This window comes from Salvelinus fontinalis, chromosome 9 (assembly GCF_029448725.1).
Source record: "Salvelinus fontinalis isolate EN_2023a chromosome 9, ASM2944872v1, whole genome shotgun sequence".
NCBI lineage: Eukaryota > Metazoa > Chordata > Actinopteri > Salmoniformes > Salmonidae > Salvelinus > Salvelinus fontinalis.
This window is the reverse complement of record NC_074673.1, coordinates 29332283-29353726: the sequence shown is the minus strand read 5'-3', so window position 1 is coordinate 29353726 and position 21444 is coordinate 29332283. Positions and strand designations below refer to the sequence as shown.

Genomic DNA, 21444 nt, shown 5'->3' with positions numbered 1-21444 from the left:
TTAAAAGGCACAGTTAACTTAGTATATGTAAACTTCTGACCCACTGGAATTGTGACAGATTTATTTCACTTATAACGCACTTTCTTTAAACAATTGTTGGGAAAATTAAATTGTGTCATGCACAAAGTAGATGTCCTAACCGACTTGCCAAAACTAGTTTGTTAACAAGACATTTGTGGAGTGGTTGAAAACGGGTTTTAATGACTCCAGCCTAAATGTACGTAAACTTCCGACTTCAGCTGTATATTTTGATTTGTTTAGCACTTTTTTGGTTACTACATGATTCCATGTGTTATTTCATAGTTTTGATTTCTTCACTATTATTCTACAATGTAGAAAATAGTAAAAATAAAGAAAAGCCTTAATGAGTAGGTGTTCTAAAACTTTTGACCATTAGCGTAGTTAGCGACCAGTAATGTTGAGCAATTAGTGTTTTTTGAAGCAGACTCAATTTTGGTTCCATTATAAAAAATAGAAGGGGGGGAAATACATATATATATCACCGTTTTCGATCATGTTTTTAAACATTAAATGCATTATGAAACAAAAATCACAAATTTTAGCTTTTTAATTGACATTACCAAAGGCAAAAAGTTTAAATTCAATTGTCAAAACATTGAAAATATTCCATTGTCCACATTGGGTAGACATCAAAACAAAAAAAGAAAAGGACTATGAAATATGTCAGTTGTGTATATAACCTCTTTCGGCTGCAGGGGCAGTATTGAGTAGCCTGGATAAAAGGTGCCCATTTCAAACGGCCTCGTACTCAATTCTTGCTCGTACAATATGCATATTATTATTACTATTGGATAGAAAACACTCTCTAGTTTCTAAAACCGTTTGAATTATATCTGTGAGTAAAACAGAACTCATTTTGCAGCAAACTTCCTGACAGGAAGTGGAAAATCTGAAATCGATGCTCTGTTCTAGGGCCTGCCTATAAATGTGCTTGATATGTATTAGTATACATGCACTTCATACGCCTTCCACTAGATGTCAACAGGCAGTGAGAGAAGAAATGGAGTGTATAACTTGATCTGAGGTCGAATAAAAGCTCTTGGCATGACGTAACACCAATTTCCTGTTTTCTGGAACGCTCGAGAAGGGACCGGGTATTGCCTTCTGAAAAGCTGTCGTTATAGACGACTAATATCTCCGGCTTTGATTTTATTTGATAAATGTGACGATATCATCGTAAAGTATGTTTTTTCAATATAGTTTTATTAGATTATTGAAATTTATTCGGGACGTTAGGCGTTTTGCGTTGTCTGCGTTTGTTCACGAAGGAGAGCTTCGAGCCACTTTGCTAGCTTTTCGTGCTAATTGACTGGAGAAGAGGACATTCTAAAACCAAACAAACAACGATTGTTCCCGACAAAGGAGCCCTTGTACAACATTCTGATGGAAGATCATCAAAAGTAGGACCCATTTTATGATGCTATTTCATATATCTGTCGAACATGTGTACTACTAGTTTGCGCCCAGATTTTGGGCACTCTCTCGCTATAACGTAAGCTGGATGTCGTAATGAAGTTATTTTTTAGAATTCTAACACGGCGATTGCATTAAGAACTAGTGTATCTATCATTTCCTATACAACATGTATTTTTTAGTAACGTTTATGAATAGTTATTTGGTCAGAATAGGTGAGTGTCAGAAAAATATCCGGACATTCTGGGAAAAAGATGCTACATTAGCACAATGTATAACCACTGATATCAGCTCTAAATATGCACATTTTCGAACAAAACATAAGTGTATGTATAACCTGATGTTATAGGACTGTCATCTGATGAATCTTTTCAAGGTTAGTCAAAAATTAGATATCTTTTACTGGTTTGCTACGATCGCTAACTTTTGCTGCTGGTAAATGGCTTGTGTTTCTGGCTATTGTGGTAAGCTAATATAATGCTATATTGTGTTTTCGCTGTAAAACACTTAATAAATCGGAAATATTGGCTGGATTCACAAGATGCTTGTCTTTCATTTGCTGTACACCATGTATTTTTCAGAAATGTTTTATGATGAGTATTTAGGTATTTCACGTTGGTGTCTGTAATTACTCTGGCTGCGTCGGTGCTATTTGTGACGGTAGCTGTGATGGTAGCTGCAATGTAAAACTGATTTATACCTGAAATATGCAAATTTTTCGAACAAAACATAGATTTATTGTATAACATGTTATAAGACTGTCATCTGATGAAGTTGTTTCTTGGTTAGTTTGGTTGGTTCTTGGTTAGTTAGGTTGGTTTTGTGCATGCTACCTGTGCTGTGAAAAATGTCTGTCCTTTTTTGTATTTGGTGGTGAGCTAACAAATATACGTGGTGTTTTCGCTGTAAAACATTTTTAAAAAATCGGATATGTTGGCCTGATTCACAAAATGTGTATCTTTCATTTGCTGTATTGGACTTGTTAATGTGTGAAAGTTAAATATTTCTAAAAAATATCTTTTGAATTTCGCGCCCTGCACTTGAAGTGGCTGTTGTCATATTGTGCCCGGCTTCGGTCTTGCAGCCCAAAGAAGTTAACTGGGTTTTTACTTGGCGACTTTACCATTTTTCATTCCTTAAAGTTATGACAATCATTTGACTAGTTCTTCAAAGTATATAAGGCATACTTTCACGAACTGTCTATCCCACTCTCTCCTCGTTGTGTACATTCCGCTCTCATCCAGTTTGTGTGTATCTAACCTAACCTATCAGGCATATTTTCTTTTTATCCATCTCTGTTAGAGGCGGAAAGAACAGGTGCAATGGATTATGGTCATTGTAGTCCATTAACATGTTTCTGCGCTGAACTATACCGAAGAAAAAAATATATATAACCGACGCCATGTGCAATAAAGATTTTACTGAGATACAGTTCATATAAAAGGTAATCAGTCAATTTAAATTCATTAGGCCCTAATCTATGGATTTCACATGACTCTGCAGGGGCGCAGCCATGGGTAGGCCGGGGAGGGCATAGGCCCACCCAATTGGCAGCCAGGCCCACCCACTGGGGAGGCAAGCCCAGCCACTCAAAATTAGTTATATTACAGACATAAATACTCCTCTGTACCCCCTCTCCAATAGACGATCCCGTAGGTGAAGAAGCCAGATGTTGAGGTCCTGGACTGGCGTGGTTACAAGTGTTCTGCAGTTGTGAGGCCGGATGGACATACTGGAAATTTCTCTAAAACGACGTTGGAGTCAGCTTATGGCAGAGAAATTAACATTCAATTCTCTGGCAACTACTCTGGTGGAAATTCCAGCAGTCAGCGTGCCAATTGCACACTCCCTTAACTTCAGACATCTGTGGCATTGTGTTGTGTGACAAAACTGCACATTTTAATGTGGCCTTTAAATTGTCCCCAGCACAAGGTGCACCTGTGTAATGAACATGTTTAATCAGCTTCTTGATATGCCACACCTGTCAGGTGGATGGATTACCTTGGCAAAGGAGAAATGCTCACTCACAGAGATGTTAACAAATGTGTGCACAAAATGATAGAAATTTGCTTTTTGTTAGTATGGAACATTTCTGGGATATTTTGTTTCAGCTCATGAAACATAGGACCCACACTTTACATGTTGCGTTTATATTTCTTGTTCAATGTAGGTTGAATATTTGATTCATGAAAACTACAACTCCCTTCAGCCCAGTGTCCCACAGTTATTAACTTGATTTCTCTCTTTAGAGAAAATGATGCGATGGGCTCACACAAGAAACTAAATAGTATTCAAGTAATTGAACCGACATCAAATCAAATTTTACTGGTCACACACATGGTTAGCAGATATTATTGAATGTGTAGTGAAATGTTTGTGCTTCTACTTCCAACAGTGCATAAATATCTATCAATTCCAAAACAACTACCTAAACACACACAATTCTAAGTAAAGGAATGGAATAAGAATATATACACACACACACACATATAAATATAAGGATGAGCAATGACATAGGCAAGATGCAATAGATGGTATAAAATACAGTATTTACATACGATGAGTGATGCAAGATATGTAAACATGATTAAATTGGCATTATTAAAAGTGGACAATGATTTCAAGTCTGTATGTAGGCAGCAGCCTCCGTTAGTAATGGCTGTTTAAAAGGCTGTTGACTTAGGGAGGAAGTTGTTTTTTTATGCTCAATTGTACATCTGTAAAAGTTTGTGAGAATTTTAGTTGACAGGACACATTTCTTCAGCATCCTGATGTTGAAGAGGCACTGTTGCTCCTTCACCACACTGTCTGTGTGCGTGGACCATTTCAGTTTGTCAGTGATATCTACGCTGGGGAACTTAAAACGTTCCACCTTCTCCACTGCTGTCCCGTCGATGTGGATAGGGGAGTGCTCCCTCTGCTGTTTCCTGAAGTCCACGATCATCCCCTTTGTTTTGTTGACGTTGACTGAGAGGTTGTTTTCCTGACACCGAGTGCCCTCACCTCCTCCCTGTAGGCTGTCTCGTCATTGTTGGTAATCAAGCCCACTACTGTTGTGTCGTCTGCAAACTTGATAATTGAGTTGTAGGCGTGCATTGCCACGCAGTCATGGGTGAACAGGGAGTACAGGAGGGGGCTGAGCACGCACCCCCGTGGGGCCCCAGTGTTGAGGGTCAGCAAAGTGGAGATGTTGTTTCCTCCCTTTACCACCTGGGGGCGGTCTGTCAGAAAGTCCAGGACCCAATTGCACAGGGCAGGGTTGAGACCCAGGGCCTCAAGCTTGGAGGGTACTATGGTGTTGAATGCTGAGCTGTAGTCAATGAACAGCATTCTTACATAGGTATTCCTCTTGTCCAGATGAAATAGGGCAGTGTGCAGTGTGATGGCGATTGCATCGTCTGTGGACCTATTGGGGCGATAAGCAAATTGAAGTGAGTCTAGGGTGAATGTAAGGTGGAGGTGATACGATCTTTGGTCTCTCCAAGCACTTCATGATGACAAAAGTGACTGCGATAGTCATTTAGTTCAGTTAGGTTTTCCTTCTTGGGAACAGGAATAATGGTGGCCATCTTAAAGCATGTGGGGATAGCAGACTGGTATAGGGACAGATTGAATATGTCCGTAAACACACCAGCCAGCTGGTCTGCGCATGCTCTGAGGACACAGCTAGGGATAACGTCTGGGCCGGCAGCCTTGTGAGGGTTAGCACGTTTACATGTCTTACTCACATCGGCCACGGAGAAGGAGAGCTCACAGTCCTTGGTAACGGGCTGCGTCGGTAGCACTGTATTATCAAAGCGGGCACATTTGTGGCCTGCTGGAGGTCATTTTGCAGGGCTCTGGCAGTGCACCTCCTTGCACAAAGGCGGAGGTAGCGGTCCTGCTGCTGGGTTGTTGCCCTCCTACGGCCTCCTCCACGTCTCCTGATGTACTGGCCTGTCTCCTGGTAGCGCCTGCATGCTCTGGAAACTACGCTGACAGACACAGCAAACCTTTTTGCCACAGCTCGCATTGATGTGCCATCCTGGATGAACTGCACTACCTGAGCCACTTGTGTGGGTTGTAGACTCCGTCTCATGCTACCACTAGAGTGAAAGCACCGCCAGCATTCAAAAGTGACCAAAACATCAGCCATGAAGCATAGGAACTGAGAAGTGGTCTGTGGTCACCACCTGCAGAATCACTCCTTTATTGGGGGTGTCTTGCTAATTGCCTATAATTTCCACCTTTTGTCTATTCCATTTGCACAACAGCATGTGAAATTTATTGTCAATCAGTGTTGCTTCCTAAGTGGACAGTTTGATTTCACAGAAGTGTGATTGACTTGGAGTTACATTGTGTTGTTTAAGTGTTCCCTTTATTTTTTTGAGCAGTTTATATACATTTACATTTAAAGTCATTTAGCAGACGCTCTTATCCAGAGCGACTTACAAATTGGTGCATTCACCTTATGACATCCATATATATATATATATATATATATATATATATATATATATATATATATATATATATATATATATATATATTTTTTTTTTTACTCTAGACCACCTTTACTCCACACACAGAGACGCATTCAAAGTCCTCCCTCGCCCGGATGCTATGATACAAGACTGTTATGCTACAACTCTATTTCTTGAACTGCATTGTTGGTTAAGGGCTTGTAAGTAAGCATTTACACACACACACCAGTTGTATTTTGGTGCATGTGACAAATAAAATGTGATAACCAAACCCCCACCCCCCCTCAGAAAATATGATTACTCACTCAGCACTAGCTACCAGTAGCGTACTGGAGTTTCGGAGGCCCACATGGTCTGAGAACGTTAAGTTAGCTGGCTAGCCAGTTCAAATAATGACCATGTCATATAGCGGATAACTTTTTAAAATTGAGCTCATTTGTATTCATTATTACAGGAAAATAAAAACTCACAACAAGATCCTTATTTACAAGTTAATGGCAAGCTAATTACAGAAAATAGCTTATGGTTGTGAGTGACGAAATAAAAGCAGGGCATTCTACTGAGGAATTTTAGAACGTGGACCCTGTCTTGTTGGCCTAATGTTATATCCTAATTTGACTTTGGTGAAGGCCATGTTGTTCGTCACATTACCTTCTCCGGTAAACACTATATCAAATAAAATCTCAAGTTTATTTGTCACATGCACAGGATACAGAAAGTGTAAACAGTACAGTGAAATGGTTACTTGCATAGTGGAGTCTTATTTAGACATGTGGCTAGCTAGCTAAACAACGACCCATAATCCCAACTCATAACATTACTACCCTGCATGAATCTGCCAACTAGGTTCAATGTTAGCTAACATTAGACTATAACTAGCAATGCAAATGGCTGAGATACGAATAATATTAGTACACAGATCATACACGTAATGTTAGCGAGCCAGCCAGCTAACATTAGCTAGCTAGCGAACAGAACTTGCATTGAAAACGACTTTCAAATATTATACGTTTTTAATTTTGTCAATATGCAGCTAGCTAGACTCTCTGACCCGTATACATGAATGAAGGCTTCTCCCTCTCTGTCACGGATGCCATGGTTGCCCTTAGTTTGAATATGTAATCCAGAGACATGTATTTTATACATTCTCGTGTGTTCTCTGACTCCCTCTGCATTATTTGCAATCAAATGCTAGAATTATCTCCATCTCCTTAGCTATCATACCCTTCTTCTTCATTCCCTTCTTCTAACGGACATTCCCATTGGTTTCCTGAAACGAGTCACATATTGCCATGGGGCAGAGGAAAAATATGCCGTTTTATAGCTAATCTCATTCTATTCAACACATTTTGCAATGAGGTTGAGGACATTTTGCAGTTTTACAGCCAATTTCCTGTAATAAAAATAAATAATTAGGCTTATGACGTGTTCATATGCTACAACTGGCAGCTTCATTCAACAGTACCCGCAAAACACCAGTCTCAACGTCAACAGTGAAGAGGGATGATGGCCTTCTAGGCAGAGTTGCAAAGAAAAAGCCATATAGCAGACTGGCCAATAAAAATAAAATATTAAAATGGGCAAAACACAGACACTGGACAGAGGAACTCTGCCTAGAAGGCCAGCATCCCGGAGTCCCCTCTTCGCTGTTGACGTTGAGACTAGTGTTTTACGGGTACTATTTAATGAAGCTGCCAGTTGAGGACTTGTGAGGCATCTGTTTCTCAAACTAGACACTAATGTACTTGTCCTCTTGCTCGGTTGTGCACCAGGGCCTCCCACTCTTTCTATTCTGGTTAGAGCCAGTTTGCGCTGTTCTGTGAAGGGTGTAGTACACAGCGCTGTACAAGATCTTCAGTTTCTTGGCAATTTCGCACATGGAATAGCCTTAATTTCTCAGAACAAGAATAGACTGACGAGTATCAGAAGAAAGTTATTTGTTTCTGGCCATTTTGAGCATGTAATCGAACCTATAAATGCTGATGCTCCAGATACTCAACTAGTCTAAAGAAGGCCAGCACAACAGTTTTCAGCTGTGCTAACATAATTGCAAAAGGGTTTTCTAATGATCAATTAGCCTTAAAATGATATACTTGGATTAGCTAACACAACGTGCCATTGGAACACAGGAGTGATGGTTGCTGATAATGGGCCTCTGTATGCCTATGTAGATATTCCATTAAAAATCTGCCGTTTCCAGCTACAATAGTCATTTACAAAATTAATGCATTTGATGAATTATGTTATTTTAAAATGGACCATTTTTTTTTGCTTTTCTTTCAAAAACAAGGACATTTCTAAGTGACCCCAAACTTTTGAACAGTAGTGTATATTTTTTGGGGCACTTTTTGCCTCTTTCGTGATATTCAATTGGTCGTTACAGTTTTGTCCCATCGCTGCAACTCCCGTAAGGAGTTGATAGTCGAGAGAGAGAGAGCGAGTGCGAGAGCGCTACGAAGGTCGAGAGCCATGCGTCCTTCGAAACACAACCCTGCCAAGCCGCACTGCTTCTTGACACACTGCTCGGTTAACCCGGAAGTCAGCCTAAACAATGTGGAAACACCGTCCAACTAGCGACCGTGTCAGCGTGCATGCACCTGGTCGGTCACAGGAGTCGCTAGAGCGCAATGGGACAAGGACATCCTGGCCAGCAAACCCTACCGATGTTGGGCCAATTGTGTGCCGTCTCATGGGTCTCCCAGTCGCAGCCGGCTGCGACACAGCCCGGGATCAAACCCGGCTCTGTAGTGATGCACTGCGATGCAGTCCCTTAGACCACTGCGCCACCCGGGTGGCCCTTGTCATGGAAGTTGACAGAGTTTTGAAATCTACCATGGCATCCCTGACAGAGGGAGAAAGATCTGATGATTCTTATGGCATGGAACACTGTCAGTTTGAACCGGAGTGACATAACAAGCTGTACAAAACGCAAACAAGAGAACTTTCAGAGTCTAGCTACATTTTCAGATATTAAGTTTCAAATTCATTCATTGCAAGCTAAAGCCTACTGTTAGCTGGCTGGCTAGCTAGGTGTATGATCTTTCTAGTAATATTATTCATATATCAGAAATCCATTTGCATTGCTAGCTATAGCCTACTGTTAGCTAGCTACCATTGAAGCTAGTTGGTTAGATTTTCCTACCTGCAGATTCATACAATATCTCATGCATGGTGGCTAGCTATGACAATCCGTGTGTATTGCTATTCTGTATGGGTTGGGATTATGGTTCATTGTTTAGCTCTCTAGATATCTAAACAAAAGACTCCACTTCGCAAGATGATTACATGACCCATCCACTTAGGCTGTAACTATCCCTAGCCACATCTAGCTCTCTTTTACATGGCCCATCTAATTAGCCAGATGTGTCTGGGGGCGATTACTGACAGTCACACACACTACCTCATCTATCACCAGTATAACTGTCATTGTTATGGTTCTTCTACATACACAATAACGACGACAAGTTTGTCAGACAACAATAGAATGTTCACTGTCAACAGACATATCGATAGACGTAGTATAAACCAGCCTTTAGTATTAATCTTTGATTGTTTTGAACACTACTGTACTCACTGTTTAGCACATGGCCTCATGTGAAACAAAGAGATGGGTGAGGCTTAAGAGGGTGTGAACAATGCTGAATGGGTGTAAACAAAGAAAAGCTCTCTAGTAGGTGTACCAAAACATTCAAGGGCCATTCTCTCAAGAGTGGGTTTACAAGTTGATCAACTTTCAAAGCAGCATTACTTTCACATTGTTCTACAACTACAGTGTATGATATACAATTTTGAAGCTCTTGGGTCTGTACTTTTATCCCATGTAAAAAAAAAAATACAATTTCAAATTTTGGAACATAACACCGAAGAGAGATGGTGGGTCACAATTTGCATTTCTGTGTAGTACAGATCAGGGACCCATGATGAAATACCTTTACCGGGTGTAAATCCACTTCACTTAATGTAGTTCAATAACCAAAATAAATTATTTCAAAGTCAATATGTCCCGTCATAGCAGACACCCTATTCTTTCTGCAGACATCGTTGAATCTTAATTCAGAGCAGATATTTAACTGAGCTTTTGGAAAACGTAGACAAAGATTTTACTGAAATTCTGTTATTAAACTTCACATCTGCACAGTTCTACACAGGAAATGTGTGTTTGCAAAATGTTCCATGTGAACAGTTAAAAGTAGTCCTTGTGCATACAGTTGTATGGTTTGTTGGACTTTGACTAATCTAAATGGTTTTTGTTTGGCATACATTTTAAGTGAACAAATCTGAGTCAGCACAATTCTGTTACTACGGAATTACCCCATCTAGCTAGCTTCAGTGCTATGCCTATGATTTTAGTTCCGTCTTTGAACATGGGGCTCTTTCAAGAGCTATGCTCAGTGTTATGATAGCAAATGTACAATATACATATGTACATGTAGGATAACAAAAACGTGTGTGTGTAGCCTTGGAAGAGAGAGAGAGAGGGAGTGTATGAGTGTGTAGGCTTGTTGTGAATGCAAGTCTGTGTCCGTGTGTGTACTGTAGGTTATCATGAGGACTTTTGGTTCTGATCTGCCCCCCCCCCCCCCCCTTCCGTCAACAGGGGGACACTGAGATCCTGTGTCACGCTCCCTGGCACTTCCTGGTCCCATGACAGCCAGCCCCTGGGCCCCATCTATCAGTGGCAGACTGCACTTTGATCACACTTCAAACCTGGGGCCGTCCGGGGGAACCAGGGCCCAGCCCAGCAGAGCAGTCCTGGATTAACACCATCCCACTCCACCTTTGAAGTGCCACTCGGCAGCTCAGATGGCAAAGGAAAGGGAATTAGTGTGGGGTGTGTGCCCTTTCTTCAGTGTGACGGAGATCCCTCTGTGGGCTCACCGTTAATCAAGCAGAGTGTGTGTTAAGGGCCGTGATGAGGGACACTCACTGCAGCTGGAGCTCTCCTGCAAGGAGCTCAAACTGCCAGGATCAAACACACAGCAAAAACACACTCTACACCCCAAGGAACTACTTACACTAGGTCAACCCGATGATCTGCACATGGTACAGATAGAACATGGATAAGACAAAGATATGCCTGTCCATCTTTGTCAACAATCCAAATCATAGAGTTGATAGGGGGTTGACAGACTTATCACCAAGGAACTAAAACTTGACAAAGCAGCCTGGTAAACACTCCTTAAGGGAGTCAAATGCTTGAAGGATGATTGGAGGGTGAGTCAATGCTAAGTCAAGGGTGTGTCACATCCTCTAAAGTGCACATTCAGCCCCTTCAGCACTGTCAATGGCTCTGCTGTAGCTTGCTAAGGTAGGGTAGCTGGCCAGATCACTATCAGTGTGTGTGTGTGGCTATGCCTCAGGTGTCGCTTGCAGCGTCACACTTGGAATACAGGGTCAGAGGTTGGCTTCTGGCATTATGACTCACAGCAGAGGAACCCTAAGCTCTGCCATGAGCAAATCACTGGTGTCAAAACTGCCATAATATGGGATTGGCCCATTGTTGACTGAAAATATGTCCTGTGTTCCAGTCAGCAGAGCCACTGACATGTCCTTTGTTACACAATGTCAGTGGATCTGACTAACACAGGACATATTTTCACTCAACGATGGGCCAATCCCATTCAAAGGAATGGACTTCAGTTTGTGTGCTGCAGCCACGAGCCTCGTGTCAAGAGAAAAAACACCCACACGATTCACAAACATTTGCTGATGATTACGTAAACAGAGCCTCTGTGGTGGGTTAGCACAGCAGGTTGATTGAATGTGTGCACAAAGGTCCCAGAGCTCCTCGCTCCGCAGGCCGGCAGATACCCCAGGTAGAGCCAGGGAGGCTTAGTGTCAAAGGCCACTGCTCATTTAAAGCATTCACCATAGGGCCACGCTACAAAGAAAACATGCTCAGTCAGTGATTCTACAAGACAGTCAACAGAAGAGTCTGAGTAGACTGGCGGATACATTTGAAGATAAAAGAAAAGCGCCCAGTTCTCCCAATCAATGCTTGTGTCCCAACGACAATGTGTGGCCTTGTGTGATAAGTCCTGCCACTGGGGCTGTATCTGATGGCTCCAGAGCTCCAGCAGACTAGTAGAGGCCATGTTATCGGGGCTGGCTTCTCTGCAGAGCCTCACTGCAGATACTTTCCATGCCAATGCCGTTAACAGCTCCAGGAGGGGTTCAAGCAGGCAGTTAGAGGGAGGGGGTTGGGAGGCCTGCCTTCATTGTGTGAAGGCTATTCTCACTTACCTTCCCACTCCTCCTCTTACATGGCTCCTACAGGAGCCATCAACTGACAATACTCAAACCTCCCCTCCCACACGACACGTAGCAAGGCACACCATAACACAGGAAGACGCCCTCGCATCCTCAGGATGTGCCATGCATTCGTTCCGGAGAGCATTGAGATACAGTCTCATACCTGACCTTGAGAAGAACCAAAGATAGATAAATAAGTTGGATGCCTGCATACCACCTATCTGGATGCATAGTGAGTTGGTTGGAGCTCTGGTGATAGGACTGCCATCTCACACTTACTGCTGTGAAACCCTGGGGCCACGTTCTGACATTCAAAACATGATGGCCTCCGTGCTACCTGGTTATGGTCTCCATTTGGCCCCTGAAAACAACAACCCGACAAAACTGTTTACATGTGAATCTTGATTATATTTATTAGGATTCCCATTAGGCGACGCCAAAGGCGGCACCTAGTAAAGGACCCATTTTCTACCACTTTGTCATTGGTAATCTACAGCGTCATACAACACATAGGGAAAACAAGGAGGCACACACATAGCAACTGCTGATTCCCATGATCACTCAAGTAGGAGAGCCGGCTGTGTTTCATTGCAGTCTCAATGTCATTGCAGTCTCAATGTCACAGCCAGTCAGCCAGGTGTGACAGTTGGTTGTGCTGGCGAGGGGAGAGAGGGGGCTGGGCTTGGGAGACTAAAGTTCGACAGATCCTTCCCGGGCTGAGCTCACTGCCGTGCAGACAGAAGAGCCCCCTGGGTGAGGATCATTAAGCACAGGAGATGGGAGGCGAGCAGCCTCATTCCTCCACAGCCACACGGGTAAACACATACACTTCCTCTCAGAACTAGAGTTTCCTGCTTTACGCTGACAACCCAGTGGTCTCATTTCCCAACCATATCACACATCCTACACCAACACACATGGCCCATTAACATTTAGCCTGCTGGCCCTACAGAGGGAAACACTGTTTGGCCAATGTGGTGGTTGGAGGAGGGATCCTTGGGATGTCCAACTGATGTCACCTCATTGAAATTTAAAATGGTTACGGTTAGGTACGTCCCAAGGATCCCTGATAGCAATAAACCGAGTGTGCAATGAGCTGGGGAAAACACCACGAGGCAAATGGGAGAGCAAGGGTGGGACTAGAAGTGCAGCAACATGAGTTTGGCACAGAGAACGCACAAAAGCAGTGAGAGAACAGACCGGTGAGACAGGAGAGCGGGAATGAGAAACTAAAAACAACAGTACAGCAAAACTTGCATAAGGAACATTATGTTTCCTACTAAAGACAGGGGAACACTGACTATTCAAAAAATATCACAGAAGGGCATGCTTGACAGAACCATTTCGAAGAGCCCTTTACAAAACAAGCGATAAGTACTCCAACTAACAACTGCAAAGACCCAACAGGTGTATCTGACTGAGTCTTTGTTTCAGACTGACTACACCCTCTAAGCACTCGAGCTTGTGCCCATATACACCATCTCCTCCTCCCTTAGCCTCAGGTCCCTCAAGTCTCACCCAATCTGCACCTCCTTCCCACACAAACAGTAACCCCCCTCTCCCAGTCTGAGTCTGTGGGGTGACACTCCCGCTGGTTAATGCTCCCCCTCCTCACACACTCTCCCCTTGCACACACTCTACCCAATGCTCAGAACACCATATTTCCCACCCCGCTCTTAACTGCTCAAAGTGTTATGTTGCATCACACTGTACTGAGACTGGGATGTAAACACGTCTGCCAGCCGCACTAAATACATATTAGTTTGCCTTAGGTTGTTAGCTGGCTTTCAAGGAATCCCCCTAGACAAGATATGATTCTCAGAAGCTCATAAGTAATTTACCCTCTACTCTTTCTTATCGTTCTTCTCTACAAGCCTAAATAAGGGGAGCCCTTGAAAGCGCAGACCAGTTAGGGTAGAGGCTGTCCCCAGACTGGAGACAGAGAGAGGGAGCCATGGGGAGCAGCAACAATAGAGTTGGCTGAAACAAACCCCAGTGTATGTGCCCCTCACCCCCCAGCTCCCCATGTGAAACCATCTGATGCATGTACTGCTGCTTCACTTGTCAATCACAGCTGGGGGAGGGGAGAGTCAGCTCTTACAATGTGCCTGGGTATGGTAGTTAGAGAGACATAGTGCATGTGAAGGACTAAGAATGTGTGTATTTATGAGGGATCCACAACCTTGAGGGGTGACAGCAGGGTGTGAAAAGGATTGGGCTTAGAGTTAGCCGACATGGCCATGTGAGGTTCGCATGTGTGACACTTTGATAGGATGAGCAGTGGAGGGTTGTGCTGGGAGAGTGTGTGGTGTGTAGCGCAGCAGAGCTAAGGGAGAACTCCGGATGAAGGATTCGGCCGATATAGTATTATAAAACAAACTGGGCTGATGAAAGGCTCATTGTTGTTGTGTGTGGGGGGTCCTTTCTCCTTTTGGGGCTGACAAAAGAGTTGTGCAGGCCAGGGTTAAAAGGTAAAGATATTCAGGATGAACGCAGCAACCACTGATCCTTTTCAAGATGCAGCGTTGCGCTGGCTGCAACATGGCCCGCTGACCCTTCCTTTATTGACAGCGCAGATCCCACAGCCAACGTTCACTTCCTCCCAAAAACCCCAGGAGCTCCGCTGAGGACGGCCCCTTTCAGATCAATGCCCCCAATTCAACACAGACTCAGCAGGATTTAGCTAAAGCGTGCTGCCTATCTCTGACATTTAATCCACACAGTGAATTAGCGGGTACCAGAGGACCCTGTCTAAACTTGGGGAACATCACAAACCACTATAGATCCTTCTCCCTAATCCATTTGCTTTTAGTCAAGAGGCCTTGCTCACTCAGCTCCCCGCTTTGCCAGATCTAATAGGACTAAATCTTCTTTTACAATCAGGCGCAGGCCTGGGAAGAATAGAAGCCCCCCCAGTCCAGACAGGCTGCAGCAGGCAGCAGCACCCAGTCAGCAGCACCTCCACCCTCCAGGGGGAAGGCAAAGAAAGAGCCACCATCTGGGATTTAGTCATGGTGATGCCAGGGCTGGAGAGCACCGCTCTGAGGGCTGGATGAATAAAGGCTATTCAGCACTGGCACACTGAACATCACAGCCCAAGTTGGTTGGGGAGACTCCCTAAGAACGAGAGGAGGGCTGGCTTTCACAGGGACGTGATGAGCAATCAGTACAATATGGAGGCGGGAGTTGGATTAAAAGTAGGAGTAGGAAGTCATTGGAGTGAAATACTTTCAATGGCTTCAGGACAATAAGCAACATACTAGGTTCCATGTTCATTTCAGTTTGTTGAGAACTGCCAGGTCAAGTGCTGAGGGATCTTCTCTACAGTAGGTAGGTCGACTCCATAGCGACCAGGACCCGTTTCAGTGTATCATCAGTGCAGATAGCAGCAGCCAGATTTACATTACATCTGCATCCAGCCCTGCAGACTGGCTTCGTCAACCCAGCTCTTAAATTGATTCATCCTCAATGCATATTAGTACCCGGTCATTATGCCTGCCTTAAGTGTAATAAATGGCCCCAGAAAGAGGCCAATTTCTCTGCCGCTCTCCAGATATCAGACAGCAGATGAAGATGTATGGAATCAGACACACTTCACCAAACACCAGCACGACACATATCTCAAGTAGAATGTTAGGCTCAGGCTGGCAGTACTGTAGGTGGAGAGCACATGCTGGAGGATCCAGAGGAGGCTCAGAATGCCTGGAGTCTCTGGGATTTCAGGGCTCATTTCACAGCCACATTGCCAGGAAATCAAGTGTGCCTCCATGGAGACAAAGAAGCAGGGGGACGGCCAGGTCGGCTGGGGCCTCTTCCTGCAGAGTCCCTCTCCCTCCGGCCAGGGGAGACTGGGAGCGACAGCGAAGTGTAACAGGGAAACAATGTGCTAGGAGCCGTTGTGTGAACTTGCCAAGAAAATCTCCATTATCAGCCACCGGAACCGTGGCCCGAAAAAGAAAAGAGCCGCTCGACAACACCACCTTCCCACTGGATCACTGGGTTTGTTAATATCCAGTTGGTAGCGGTTTCACGAGGTACAAAAGTTTGGCTCAGTGACATTCATAAAGGGGCTCTTGAAAAAAAGCCACAGTGAACTCTGCCCACTGAACCATTCCCTCCATCCTGAGCTCTCGCTACCAACAGCTTTATGACCAAGAGACAAGATATTAGAGCCATGCGGAGCTAAAGCAAAACATACATTCTTCAAGTCAATCCTTACATGTTTGCCTCTCTCGCATGCTGATAATTTCCTCTGAAGAGATTACACTGGTACAAATGAAACTGTTCTTTATATCCTCTCTGCACAAGAAGTGCATTACTCAGAGGCTAGCATACCCTTTCCTCCCATCTGCCAATTCTGACACCTGGGGACAAAACCAGAATAGAAGATTAACAACACCCAATGAATGTGTCAGGGACAGCTGGTTGAAGCGCTCAGTGGCCACAATGTTGACCCTCCTGTCAGTCCAGTGAGACATGTATCGCTGTGTCCACAATGCTGGACGGAGAGAATGTCATGTAATGTTGACACTGCGACCAGGCTCAACTCAAATCCCCTGGGCGCTCGATACCAGAGGAAAGACCATTCTGTCAGGGGAATGACAGCCACTTCCAGCATCGCTCCAACCCAACTCTTAAGTAACCCAACCTTAAGTGCCACCAAGACACAGACAGAGCACAAGTACAAACACAGGAAATCAGTATCTAAGATTTTTGGTGGTAGAGTTCAAAGAAACATTCTGGTTGCATCTTCTATATAAAATAATGTTAATCAACTTCTAGAAGTTTGGTGAGACTGGCCAATATTGAATTTCAGAGAAATATGCTATTTCAATCCTAAATAGAGGTGTGTTAGACTACTTATTGAGACAACAGTGGTCTGAATCCATGTCACTGTAGGTCTGCTTGGTGAAACCATGGTATCTCATGGTATGCAGCGTGAATGCAAAATAAAAACGTTTGACAAGAGTCCCCCCTCCTGCCTAAACACAGAGCACCAGTGTTCACTGAGCCCCAGGAGGAATCATTCAGAGGAACCCCTCTCTCCTCAAACCTACTGTGAACTGTGGAGTTGATCCAAACATGGTTAGAACATCCTAGCTGTATATCCACATATCCTCAAGGCTTCACAGAGATAGAATGAGCCCTGTAAACTAGATCTTGCATCAGAGAAATGGCCTTAAAGGCTAAAATGCAGCCTTCAAAATATAATTAGCTCCTTTACGGAAAATCTAGTCTGGTCTGAGCAACAGTTGATTTAGGCTACATGTGTATACACATACTGGTGACTACAGAAAAAGCTTGAGGTGATCTCATAAAGCGCTTGGGCCCTTCGTTCTCTGTCCAGTGAGACACAGGCCTTCATCTCAGTTGATCATTTACTCTGGCGCGGTCATACGATCACCTCTCAGGCAAGGCCACATCAAAGACACTAGATCCTCTTAGACCTGGATTTGTGTGCTATTTACTAAGCAAGCCACCTGATTTTTTCAGCACAGTCATTTAAGAGCACACATTAAGGCTAAGCACAAACCAAACGAGGAACAACAGAGCCATCCACTAAGCTCTGTTCCATTACAGGCCAGGTAATGAAGCACATAATGATGAAGCACATCATCCAGGGTCACAATTCACTGTTTGTCCCAAATAGTGAGGAAAACTGACAACCTTTCAGCTCAGTTTCATTTGGGCCAGTGTATAAATAGCCTACCTGTGTAAGGGTTTCAGACTAACCTTGCTTGAACAGAGGTTCAATAAAAAAAAATGCAATCCGTAATGTCCAAATGTCAGAGCCCCTAAACATAATGTAATGTGATGCAATGAATATTGGTTCGGTTGAGAGTGAGATCATGTAGTCCAAGGCTCATACTACCCTGGTCCATGCAGCAGTAAAGATGTGACAATGACATTTGATCAGTCTAGGTTTAGATTTGTATTATCATCATCCATTGCATAATTACACCAGAGAGAGGTTGATTCTTTATAGACTGGGAAACAAGAGATTGTCCTCTAGCGATTAACAGTGACAAAATTACAGATTTCAGTATGTACACTCTACCTCTTACATAATCCCAATACTATTTCTGAAATGGAGGTAGGTACATTTTCACCACTTCAAATGATATTTACAGATGTAGAAGTCATTGGCTATATCAATAAATTGAAGAGGTTTAACATTTATTCAGATATATAGCCTACCTTCTACTTTATTATTGACCAGAGCACAATAGAAACCTTCTACTTTATTATTGACCAGAGCACAATAGAAGTGTGACCTTGGACACCAAGAGTGCGCCCGATTAAGACATCAAATTGGTGGGTTTATGGTGAGCATTTGCGCAGGACCAATATGCTATTAAACCCTCATTATCATAGATTTCGTTACTGATATGCGTCACGGATTAGGCAATCCATCAAGTAAAATGTTTCTTGAAATCAGCTACAGTGGCAGCACATGTGATCTGTGTCTAGTGACGCGGTTAAAGATTGATAAAATAATTAACGCGCACCCGCGTAAAACCAAACGGTGCAGATCGATCAAACCCGAGCTCTACAGAATCGAGACGTTTGCATCATGATATCGCTCGCGGAAAAAAATAAACACAATACCAACTTTACTATAAACTAGAGGTGAAGCTTAGCCATCCCCCCCATGCACCGACTCCAATGTACACTGACGCTCTAGATACGAATTTATTTTAGCTTCACAGAAAACAAGCATTTGAACGACTGCTTCATCATAGTAACGTTAAAACATTCGAGCGAATGAAAATGACAGAATGGCAAACGTTACCCTGACTACCCCGTCCAGGTAGCATGCTAGACAATTAATTCGAAACTCTCGTCATGAGCTTGACTGTACTTGATAAAAACATGGTAACAGTGGATCAAAAGGGAGCAAGATAAAACTGCAAGCAGCCTTTATTCACGTGTAATTTCTTTTGAAATTGAGAGTAATAAAGATAACTAACGTTAACGCTCTAATCAATTATAAGTTACAGATAACTAGCTAACGTTATAACCTCGAGCTATTTATGGTGATATAATTAACATTTTGTTTCAAACTATAAACGATAAGTTAGCTAGGTAACATTTGGACAAAGACGTGCGATTTACTATGACTGGATGGCTGTAAACACGAGCGAAGATTTCACCAAATGAAAACAAACGGTTCACACCACATGGTTCTGTTTCGGCTGGCAAGAACTATCAAAATACAACACACGACCATTGCCAATGGGCATTGGTCTAACTTGTTAGCTGACGTTAACTGCATTGCTTGTTATAGCAACAAAGTAATAGTATTTATATCATGAAATTAAAACTACCGTTTATTTCAACTGGGACTTAACTGGTTTTCAAACGTTCTGGCTTAGCTAGTAGCTTACTAGTTAGCAGCTAACTTGGCTAGCGTTAGATAAACACAGATAAGTTCTGAATAGATTAGCTAGCTAACGTGAGCTAGCTAGCTAGTTCTCAACTGCCCTACAAAACGAATTATATGAGCCAAATACGAAGGAAATTGATATTTAGCAGTCCAAAAATAGAAAAGAACATCTCCCAAATATCTACATGTAATTTCGAGAACTTCTTTACCTCAATTTCAAAGTCTGGTAGGTTGAATGCCGTCCTGAACAGCGAACAGAAATGCGCTATGGCGGGGACTTCCCACCAAGACTGGATCTCTTCCACAGAAATTGTACATCCCTGGGACATTTTCGGACCTTAAATTGTATAACTTTGTTTCTCACATTAGAAATAATTTCCTCAAGGTATCAGTGTAAAATCTCGTTAATTCCTTAAAAAATAGGACAAAAGTTGCTGTTGATGTTCCATCCAGTCAGTTGCCATTGCAACCCAGGTCGGAGAGTGCTTGCTACAATCTGTTTCAATCAGAATTTCACAAGAGCTGAACAGATGGGGTGGCGCTACCAGCTTGGCGCGAGGAGGGGTGTTCAGTTAGCTACTTACGCCGCGTATTTAAATATACAAAATCCTGGGTTTCATAAATGTTTAGTCACTAAGCATTTATGATACCCATCAACCTATTTGTTTACATGTAATTATACTCAAATTAAAGTATATTAATACGAACATTTGATTAGCCGGTTTCTTTGTTTTGTTTACGATGCGGCCATCACCACCACCTCGACTGATAGACCAGTCCCCATTTAAAGGGAATGCTCGTGAATTCAGAACGGTCTTGCAAAAGCACTTCTACTGTATCTACATAAAATTTGTGTGCGCTTCTTCTGTTGCGCGTCTTCAAGAGTTTAATAAATTAAGTGCAGGGGCATTTACACTGAATTAAATGTGATCACTGTATGTTGGATGTTTCTTTTCTTTTGTCCTCCCTGGACCAGTTATGATGAGTTAGGTAATAATATCCTTATTGAACTCTTATTATAGGCTAGCAATTAGCCTTTATATTTAAACTTGTAGTTTAAATAAAACCACAGTTAAGTGTAGCTGTATTAGCTTGAAAAGCGAGGAAAATATTTAGAATATATTTGTTTTGTAACGGCAGTCTCCAACAAGGGAGAGTAAGTTTAATATGTAAAGCTGTGGCTCCCCCCATCGCAGAAAGGGGAAAGCGCATGAACAGGAGAGAGGTTGTGTGCGGTGATGACCACTGGCCTTAGACACTGTCATTTTGTCTCTCTGAACTGACATTAATGGGCGGCTAACTCAATGGACTACCAAAATAACATAGTATAATTCACCATTTATGTAGGCTACACAATTCGTAAAAGCTTGACAATGGAAAGAAGAGAAATAGCAATCATGCAATTTCCGGACTACAACATTCTGTTTATCAACATTTTCTATATTGACATATTCACTAGCAAATGATAACTGCCCTTTGATTGAACCTATCTGTATTCTATTAGGGCTGGGGTTGATTGAGCAGTCACCTCAGGGCTAGTCGGTGGACAGCTATCACAGTGCTGTCGAAATTTTGATAGGCTTAGGTCCCCTGGGAGCCGCTGTGCCACTTCAGTGCTGCCATGTTGCTAGGAGACAGACAGATCCTGACTGCCTGTTGTCCAGCGTGGCTGTGGTCGCGCTTAGGTAGCCTTACTCATTTTAGAATATGGACTTTGTTCAATGATCCAGGCTCCAGACTATTTCAGAACATCCATTCACAACTGCAATGTGTGTGCCTCATAAAGACTATCCAATACCATTTCATGCAGCCCACTAGCTTTGTCCTAACATAGGTTGACCATCATTTTAAGATTAAAAGACCATGTATTGTGAAAATCAATGAGTCACGTCAGTGAGCATGATCTTG

The 21444-nt window shown here is 43.0% G+C and overlaps 1 protein-coding gene across 3 annotated transcripts in view; it reads right to left on the bottom strand.

Annotated features, from left to right (window-relative positions):
- Positions 1-20054, bottom strand: part of LOC129862391 (chromatin remodeling regulator CECR2-like) — a 47285-nt gene extending 27231 nt beyond the window's left edge. For 2 of the 3 annotated variants that reach the window (XM_055934005.1, XM_055934006.1), the window contains exon 1: positions 19746-20054. In XM_055934005.1, coding sequence (XP_055789980.1) covers positions 19746-19865 — 120 coding nt within the window. In that variant the 5' untranslated portion in view covers positions 19866-20054. The remainder of the gene's footprint in view (positions 1-19745) is intronic. The other variant, XM_055934004.1, reaches the window with a different exon arrangement.
- Positions 20055-21444: the final 1390 nt, after the last annotated feature.